This window comes from Zingiber officinale, chromosome 3A (assembly GCF_018446385.1).
Source record: "Zingiber officinale cultivar Zhangliang chromosome 3A, Zo_v1.1, whole genome shotgun sequence".
NCBI classification, from domain to species: domain Eukaryota; kingdom Viridiplantae; phylum Streptophyta; class Magnoliopsida; order Zingiberales; family Zingiberaceae; genus Zingiber; species Zingiber officinale.
The window spans coordinates 48,220,901-48,231,227 of record NC_055990.1 but is presented as its reverse complement, the minus strand read 5'-3'; the positions used below and the strand labels follow the sequence as shown (position 1 = coordinate 48,231,227).

The window sequence follows — 10,327 nt, the reverse complement described above, 5'->3', positions numbered from 1 at the left end:
AAATTGTTTGATTGACTAAAGTAAAAAAAATAATATATACCTTACAAATTTTATATTTATCATTTATGTTATAACATTCAAAATTAAAAAATATTCTATTTGTTAAACGGGTTTGAACTAAATTATAAATATAACAATACTTTTTATTAATCTTATAAAAACTTCGAATAGCTCAATATGATTTTAAATAAATTTAAATAAACTAAAAATAGGTCAATCTTAATTTTTTAAATCCCTTCTTACGAAATTGACAAAAAAAAAATTTTTGAATAGCAAACCATAAATTTAGATGATTACGTTCTATTTTTGTCAATCATTTTTCATATGATATTTTTATTGTTATTCCAAGAAAAAAAGATGCGCAACATATTTTGCCAGTTGGGATCTTCTGATTTACAAATTACGGATCAAGAGATGATCCACTGCATGAAAACCCTTGATTTAGATGAACTCCACTTTTAAATAGGTGGGGTCCATCCAAATTAAGGATGTAAAAAAATAGATCATCCTATCCGCAATTTGAGGACCAGAGAATCCGTGTTCATATTTTGCTAATATATAAAATAAAACATGAAATATAATTAATAAATGATAAAACATGAAATATAATTTATTTATTTTATTTATGATAAAAAATGGAATATAATATTCTAACAAGTTTCAAGATGGCTCAGAAGTTTCAATCAATCGCAACAATCTCACGATACGTGACGCGCACGTCAACAATCGCTTCCTTTTCGGCGTCGAACGTTCTCTGCCGCTGCTCGCTTTTTCCACTCGCCTAACGAACCCCATGGCCACCGATGCCGACGGCAACCTCCCTATGCCGGCCGACCTCGAGAAGGGCGATCCGTCGGCCGCCCATGCCCCATCTTCCCCCCCAGCGGCGGACGAGGGCGGCAGCGTGGTGAGGTCGGTGGTGGACAGGTGGCGGAGGGAGGACCTGTTGGAGCGGGGCGGCCTGGTGCTCCGCGCGCTCCTCCTCCTCTTCTCGCTGCTCGCCTCCATCATCACGGCTTCCAACAAGCACGGCGATTGGAAGGACTTCGATCACTATCAGGAGTACAAGTGGGGCTTCTGATCTGAGCTGATTCTGGTTGGATCTGGTTGGGGGGTGGGGGGTCCGATTCGAATCGTTTGGTTACTGATTAATTGGGGATGCAGGTACCTCTTGGCCGTCTCCATACTCGCGTTATTGTACTCGGCCGCTCAGGTTTGGAGGCAGGCGCATCGGTTCAGCACGGGGAGGGATTTGGTACCGAGAAACTATGCTGGGATTGTTGATTTCGCCGGTGATCAGGTTGGTATTTTTCTTAGTGTTATTTGGTTGAAATTTCAATTTTTACGTATTGGTTTGATGGAAGGAATGTTCTATGTGGTGATTTCGCCGTGAATGTTTACTCTGAAGTTTATCGTCTGAGTCTAATTGAATTAGAGATGCCTCAGTTACTCTCTAATTAATACTATTAGCTAAACGGTAGAAAAACAAATAAATCATCCTATTAATCATACTCATTTCATTGGCAGACTATGTTATATGAATCATCATGGTCGTAGATTTTTTTTTTTCCTAAAACATATGGATTATCTTATTAAGGAAATAAATTCGTGGTGAGAATTATAACATATATGCTTTTCGCATGAAAAAGAATCAAACTCATTGGTAAAACTGAAAATGAGGTCGGTCTATAGGTTGCAGGTTCATGAATCAGATGTCTCACTACTATGATTTAGCTAGTAGTGTGTCTAACTTGTTTTTTCAGACTCATTTCATATTTCTAGCTCTAATTTCTGTCTTATAAACCTATTATTGTTTCGAAGGGGAGCCTTGGCGCAACGGTAAAGTTGTTGCCATGTGACCAAAAGGTCACGGGTTTGAATCCTGGAAACAGCCTCGTCCAAAAAGCAGGGTAAGGCTGCGTATAATGGATCCTTCCCCAGGACCCCGCATGACGGGAGCTTTGTGCACCGGGCTGCCTTTTTTTTTTTAAAAAACCTATTATTGTTTCTCTCACCATTCAAGTATATGTGGCATACCTGCCACCACATTTTTATTCACCAATTGCGATGATGGTAAACGATGCTTATGGTACTATGATTACATCAGAGACCAATACAATCCCCTTAATCTCACATTGGCTAAGTGGGGTTGTCATTTGGACAAGATATCACCTAGCTAATTGCTTTTATTTTTTGAATTGGATTGGATCTCTTTGATCTTTCGTACCCTCCACCATAGCTCAATTTGTGCTCTATGTTGGCATTTCCCATAGAGAGAGATCACATTTCTACAAATTTTGCTATATGTGATAATATATAATGGTACTTGAGTAGGCCTGCACAAATTACCTTGCACTTGCACATCACAACCAAATATAAAATTCTATGTAGGGTAATTCTGAAGAAAAAAAATGACTTCACAAGTAAAAATTCCTAATTCAAGAAAATAAAATCAAAACATGATTTTGTTCTCCATTTGTCCTATCCTATTTTTTTGAGAAGCCTAAGCCAACCCACAACCCAAATCATTTTCACCTTGTTTGTGTCTTTTTTAGTCTTCTTTTTGCTGATCTCCCATTGTGCCAACAATCTCTGCTAATCACCATCACTCTTCACCATCGCCTCTCTTCTTTGCTCAAGCTTGTCTCCTTACAGCGCATCTGTGATCTCATTTGTGACCTTGTCTCCTCTCTTAATGATTATGTGCCTCATCTCTTGCCTTCTTTGTTTGGCTTCATCGAAATCCCTAATGCCTCTGATGTTTCACCAATCCTTAACCATCTCTGTCAATATCTGAACATCTCCTCCTCTCAGTTTGTAGCTCAATTTGAATTTTTGTTTAATCAATATTCCCTTGTGCCTTCAATTTTTTTACCATCCTTGTTCGTCTCTGTCAATATCCCTGCATTGTCATCTTTGTTCACACCCCAATCAGGATCTTCTCCCATCTTTGGTGATCTCCCTCTCGCATATTTGCTTGTCAGCTTTCTTGTTGCAATGATATGTTCAACTCTTTGCTGATAAGCCATCATTTTTTTCGTCTTTGATCATCCCTACCCATCCATGACAATATCGTAACATCTCTTTTCCCACATCCCAACCAAGATCTTTGCTTATCTGCATCTATCACCCTCTTTGTATTTGGTTCCCAACTCCCTTGTTTGTGCTTGCTTTTACTTTGGTACATCACTTCTCCCATCTTTGTCGAAGGTGAATGTTAGGTCAATTGTTTTGTAAAATCCAAATGTGGTTATCTAGTTTATTTTTTATTTTTGATGAATGATTGAATGTTCCGGTTAATTTGTTTTATAAGTTTTTATATAATTTTGTTATTTGAAACCATGACTCATGGTTCCTAATAGAAGACACCAAGAAGGAGACAAGTAGCAACCACAACAAACAAAGCTATAAAGATAGTAAAGGAAAATTTGTTCAACTCAAGGGCAAAGTTCTCATTGTATAAAATTATGTGTTGAGAGTTAGTGTTTGATTACTAGAGTCAATAAGTTCTTTAACAAAATGCAGTTGAACAACACATGATTAAATTGATTGAAGAAATTCTGGTTGGTCATTTCAGATTGCTTCTCACTGTTAAATTAGAAACTGCATTTTTGGATTATTTGATAACTAGTTGGAACCTTGAAACATAATTGTCTTTGGAATAAAGATAAACTCTTGGAGTCTAGCATTTAAGATGTCTCTTAGGTTTAAGAAATTATGGATGGTTGGCTCGAATTAGTAAAGATGAGATGAAAAGTTCACTCCAATTTCATGAATTTAGTGGTAAACCAAAGTGAAGAAATTAAATCTGTTTTAGATGTAAAGAGTGATTATAATTCGACTCATTATTTAAGATGGTTGTATTGATAGTCTTTTGTGCTATGTTATTTCCGCAAAAGAATTATATAGCTATCAAAGGATTAGTAACTTTTGCAGATAGTATTGAGCTATTGAATTACTTCAATTGGCAGTGTATAGTTTTTGTTTTTATAAATATGTTGTGTATCATTTTGTTTGCATGAATGCAGTAATAGTATGGGAAGTGAATCGATTGAATTAGTGGATCTACAATTCTATTAGTTGTAAGTTCTATAAGTTATTTTTTTGTACTAATTGTCATTTATATAAGGAATTTTAATTGGTTTTATATGTTTGATTGTCAGAGATTTGGTTTTTGTACACATTTTGATCTTTGAAGTGACATAGCGAATGAACATATTCCCATCCACCTCTTTTTCCTTTTTTTGGGTTGGTTCCAGAAGATATATTTTACAAAAAGTATAGAGCGAAGTTCCAGTTGTGATGTGGGTAAATAGGAGGAGGTTCTTGGATATTGTTGGAGACAGGTAGGGATGGTCAGCGACTAACAACATGATGGAATGTTGCATGTGGAGATCTTGGTTAGGATGCCGGCAAAGATAAGTAAATGCCCTATCAACAGAGATGGACAGGGATGATTGAAGATCAGAGGCACAAGGGGATGATATCATTAGAGATGGATAGAGATGACAAGATATGATATGAAGCCACACCCAAGTGGGGAAGAAAGGAAACTGACCCAAGCAGATAAGAGAGGAGGTGAACAGTGGAGTTGGTAAAGGTCGGCAGAACAGAGAAGATATAGGATGTAGGCCGTGGGGAAAAAATTGTGCTTTTGTTTTGGAGATTCAAAAAAAAAAAAAGTTTAAAACAACAAGAAGAAAAAAAACGCCCATACTTTAGTTTCCTTGTTTTACAGGTGTTGGAATTAGGAGCTCCCCACATAAGATTGTCAGATTAAGTTCCTTAGGTATCGTTTCCCTTCATCTACTTTCAGTGCTTCTTCATCTACTTACAGTCCCTTTTGACACTTCTACACCCAATGGCCGTCATTTGCATAGTGTCAATTATTTCCAAGTAAAGATAAATAAAGTTTCTGGATAATTTCCTCATTTGAAGCTTAATCTCCCTAACCAAAATTGGGGGAGAATCCTTATGGTGATGAGACTGGAATGGGTTTCGACAATTGGACAGTATGCAACTCAAGCAATTCCTAGAAATACAAAGATAACCAGACAAGTTCTTGTGGCTTGCAAATTCTGAAGGACTTGCCCCCTGAAGGCAGTCTTGCACTTTACTGTACATGTACTTATATATAGATAGATGTTTGTATGAGTCTTGATAGTGCTTTGTTGGCTTCGTTGCTCCCCCTTTTTCATGAGAATAGAAGTGAAATGATGATATGATATGCTTTGACTATATTGCTTAGATATTGTACCTATCGTGCTGTGTTTTTTAAATTCCTCTGCAATTCATACTGATTCATGGTGTCATTGAACTATCAGTTTCTATATGGTCAGTTCTTGCTCTTGAATGACTGTAGGTCTTACTATCAAATGACAAGTGTATAAACCATGGGTCATTCAAGCTTTTAACATGAGAGTACAAGGAGTAAGAAATCATGAACTATGTGTCACTAAAAACTTGTATCCTTCACGCTGAAATTTCAATTTAATTAAAATGCGTAGGACCTCGGAGGATAAGATTATACACACAAATCTAGAGTTACATGCAAACTTTTGGAAAAACCCATCACGCTTGATGGCAAGCCTACAAAATGTTCATTGCATTCTACTGTCTTTTTTTTTTGTTGATTGATTAATTCAGTTAATTGCCTTTTTTCTTAAATAGGTGGTAGCCTACTTATTGATCTCTGGAGCATCTGCGGCCATTCCCCTTACCAATCGCATGAGAGAAGGATCAGATAATATCTTCACTGATTCTTCGTCTGCTGCAATCAGTATGGCCTTCTTTGCATTCGTCTCTAGTGGATTATCTGCATTGATTTCAGGCTTCAAGCTCTCTAAACAAACCTATATATAGACCTACTTTATTGCCCTCCGACTCTGAATATCCTTTATTCTTGTGTTGTGTATCTATTACGGAATCATATCTATACATATTATCTGTACTACCTTCATATTCTTTGTGAATTGTAAATTTGAACCTTACAATTACTGTAATGTTTTATACATATTATCTATCAAAAGTTTGTAGAGTTTAAATATTCTATCAATCTCTTATTGTTGCTAGAGGCATATACATTATTTTATGTTTATGATATGATAATAACCCTTTAATATTCTAATAATTCCTTGCCATGGGTCACCGTTGTTCTCATTAATCAAAACAGGGTTACTTGTCAACTTGTATCATGATAAACTTGGACTTTATAATTATTGTTCATACAGTTCAGCTTTATTTCGTTTTACTTTACAAGGATTTAACTGACTCCCAATGGACATGAGATGAAATCGGTCATGTCAGTTTTTCTTTTAGCAATCTGGTGATTGACTTTTGGAATAATTGCATTTGATTTACTTAATCATTTTGTTAGTTATCTTAACGTGACGTCGAGTCTAACGTGAAGATATCACGAATCTTTAAACAGCTATTGCTGATGCAGTTGTTTAATTATATTGTTGGTAAGTAAAATCTAATGGACATAATTCTGAAACTTCAGTGATCAAATTTGAACATAAAAGTTAAGTGTCTATGTAAATCATGGATAATAATTCCAAGTATTTGCCATTTAACGTTATGCAATGTTGATTTTATGTTTTTGGATCTATGCCCTTCCTACACTAAGTTCTGTATCGGTTCCATTGATTCAACCTATTTGAAAACATGTCAAGTTTTATCAAATTATCGAAAGTATTTATTAAATCAAAATATGAATCAATTCGATGGAAAATTGTAAATGTTTGAATGATTTACAATTTAAATGTAAAAATGTTTATTATCAGTTTTTAAATATTTTTTCTTAAGTCATTAATAATCTATAACATATAATCACATAGAAATATCTATTTTTTTTAAAAAAAAAACAAAATGGAATGGGATGGAATATGACAATTTACCAAAACACGTAGGACGTTTTGCATTTTTTGCATTTTAGTACTTGCTTTTGGAATTGTCTAAAGAAGGTAGTCTCGCTGAGTTCATTTCCTATTCCTCGTAGGAGCGCAACTTCAGCAGCGATGGAGTCATTGTGCTTGACTACTTCATATTAGATTCATGTGAGGAGTATCGTAAAGGAGCTCCTTTGATCGAAATGATTATGATGAGGAGACGGTTGAGATGGCAACAACGGGCGATTCGAAAAATCCTAGTTGGGTCGACCTAGACACTAAGGGGAAGGATGTCAATTTTCCGGAGGTGAGTACAGATTCGGATGGTTGTGGGTTCGATGAGCAAGAGGAGAAAAGATTGTGTCTTGGTAGTCAAAATGACGACCTTGATGGTGCTAAAGTGTTGGAAATTATCGAGAAGATATATAAAGATGAGGAGAGTGAAGAAGTAGTGGGAACCATGAAAATAGAAATTGAGAAGCATGAGGAAGAAGGATGTGAAGATCATATGGAAATTGAGGGCATTGGCTTGCAGAATGATTTGGTTAAAGGATGAGAGAAGAAAGTGATGACTTGGTGGAAGCTCCTATTTGAGCTTCTAAAATTCCGTACTTTGCAACTTATTATCTATCAATTCCGTTTTTCTTTTGAAGTTATTCTATTGTTATTATGCTATTATCAGAGTTCATTGTTAAATAAATATTAGGTAGAATGTTAAGGACTTTTTTTAAATACTTGTTCCTCTCCACAGAAGCCATTCTAGTCTCAGTTGAGACCCAAGCAGTGTGCCTCAATGAAGCCTTCTCAGTCATGAGGCACCTATCGATTCTAAAATCTCCATTGTCTGCTGGTGGATTGACCTCATTATCAATTCTAACCCTTTAGTGAGATGTTTCAAGGCTTTGTCTAAGGAGAGTTGGCTCCAACACGACATGGGATGATTTTTCTTATTAGTTGTGGTGCCCATCCAGACACCCTGAGTAGTTACCTTTTCAAGGAAGCTCTTTGTCACTAATCGCTCCTGGGAACTTATTGTCTTTGTCACTAGGTTCCATGCATGTGCAATAGTCTTCTTCCTTATATTATTTAGTCTTATCATTGATTTTGGTCTGTGTTTGAGATCAATAATGAATACTTTGTGCCTTTTTATCTGTTTATCGAAAAAAGATTGATTGTATTATCTTTTGACACTATAACACTAAAAGATAACACTTTTAATGTGTTGTTTATATGGCTGAAAAATATTATTAAAAGTATTATTGTAAAAAGTCTGCTTAAAGATAATGCTCAAAAAATGTTATCTTTTTTTACAAAGATAACGTTTTTACAACGCTTAAAAAACATTGTCATTTTTTACAATGACAATGTTTTTGCAATGCTTAAAAAATGTTGTCATTTTTTTACAAAGACAACATTTTTTAATGGATAAAAAAATATTGTGTTTTTTTAAATATAACTTTTTAGTAAAAGATTAATCTATTTACAAACAGAAAATATGAGTATCCACAAACTTTATGTTATATATAAGTGTGAATGGAGAAGAGGTGGAAGAGAAGAAGCTCCATTGTGAATGAAACTTTAGTCCCACATTGGGAGTTTCAAGACACTTTTGTTGGCTTATATTGGTTCACATACATTAAGAATGTAAACAAATGTATGGAGAGATGTTCTCTCTCGCGTGTGGGTACGTAGGGGGTGTAAATCTAGGACCCGGATTGCATTGAATCAAGCTGACTCGAGCGCGACCTGCGCACACGAATGCTGAATCGATCGGAGAAAAATTTTAAATTTTCCCAAGTGGAACAATTCGGCACGTAGCAGAAACTAGCCCCTGCTAGCAATTAATACCCGACATTAGATTGTTTGTGTCCAACATTTTATAAAACAAAAATATGAGTATCCATAATATTAATATTTAGCAAAAGATACAAGTTTATATAATTTACATAAAAAATATGTATATATAATTCACAAACTTTTTATATCCATGTTAGTCGATACAAAACAAAAACTCTTCTTACAACTTCTCAAGTTCTTTAAGCTAAAAAGTTAAAACATAATGATGATTGAAATAAGAAACTCTGCGATAGTGTTTAAAGACGACCATATAAACAACAAAGATTAACAATAGCAGCTTATTGGAATTGAAGATCTTTCTTTAGAGCCATTGACTATCTCTCTCAGTATTAATTTCATTACCTATGGTTCTACTTGGATATATTGAATGAGGTATGTCTGAATGAATAGCAAACGAGCAGAATGAGGGATCTTAGAAAAGCATTGCCAATGCCTCAATAATAGACGTGGATGCAAATGCAAATGCAAATGCAAAAGCAAAAGCAAAAGAAAATCTCTGCTTATCTCAGAAATTGTTCATTGAGTTGGTGAAGCTCCGCTTATCTAAATTGGTAAAGCTCTGCTTATCAACGAGGACACTGAAAGAAGAATGCATGGATGCAGCATCTAGTTCTACTTGGCAAAGCTCTGCTTATCTCACAAAAATATGTACACATATCTCATTTTTTGGAGACACAAAAAGATCTAAAGAGGAATTCCCCTCAAATAGGAAAAGCTTCTTTTAAATTTGGTACCAACGAGGACACTGAAAGAAGAATAAGTGAAAAGAAGCCATCTCGGTTCCTTTCTGATCTCAGCCACTGGAATGCTCTTGGACAAACACATAAGAAGCCAGCAGAGTTAACTAAATCTTTTAAGAACAGAGAACTCACAAATAGAGATTTTGTCGACACAAGGACACAAGATCCTGTTATGGCAGCCGTGAATAAATTTGGAGGAACCTATGACTGGAGAGCTAATAAAGCACAATTCGCAGTAATAGTCTTTATGCTCTTACTGAGAATGATGATGCTTATAAATTCGTTGAAATTTCTTACATCCTTGATTGATTTATCATTAACATGTGGAATTTGGCTACATGTAGAAACAAAAGACTGCCAATTTTGAACTAGAAAAGGTTCAAGGAGAAATTGCTATATAGAAAAGACAATTAGATTTTGCTGAAGAGGCTAAAGTCCAAGAACTGTCCCATCTAAGATTCGATGAAATAGAGCAAGGTATTCCCATTGAATCAAGCAATATGTTAAAGCACAATTAGAGGTCGCTAGAGAAAGACATGACGCCATAATGACTGAGACACATCCATCGGTTAAGGAACTGAAAGATTTACAAGAAAAATATGGTTTCATTGATTAGTGAAAGGGATATTGCAATTAGGAAATTTAAAGAGGCTACTTTTGTTTCCATGGAGATTGAGAATAAAGTTGAGGAGCTTACGATGGAGCTCAACTCATCAAAAGGACCACTACAATCAGCTCGTGTTAAAACATGAATAGCATCACAACAGGTGCTGGAAATATGAATGGAATAAATTATTATTGGTTTAAATTACGGCACATGCATTGATGTTATAAATATAT

General features: G+C 35.3%; 1 protein-coding gene across 1 annotated transcript; it reads left to right on the top strand.

The window, feature by feature from the left end:
• Positions 1-678: 678 nt before the first annotated feature.
• LOC122051856 (CASP-like protein 4B4) lies at positions 679-6,049 on the top strand. Its single transcript, XM_042613160.1, has 3 exons — positions 679-1,068; positions 1,165-1,300; positions 5,671-6,049. The coding sequence occupies exons 1-3, from the start codon at positions 794-796 to the stop codon at positions 5,860-5,862; spliced, it is 603 nt and encodes a 200-aa protein (XP_042469094.1). The 5' UTR covers positions 679-793; the 3' UTR covers positions 5,863-6,049.
• Positions 6,050-10,327: the final 4,278 nt, after the last annotated feature.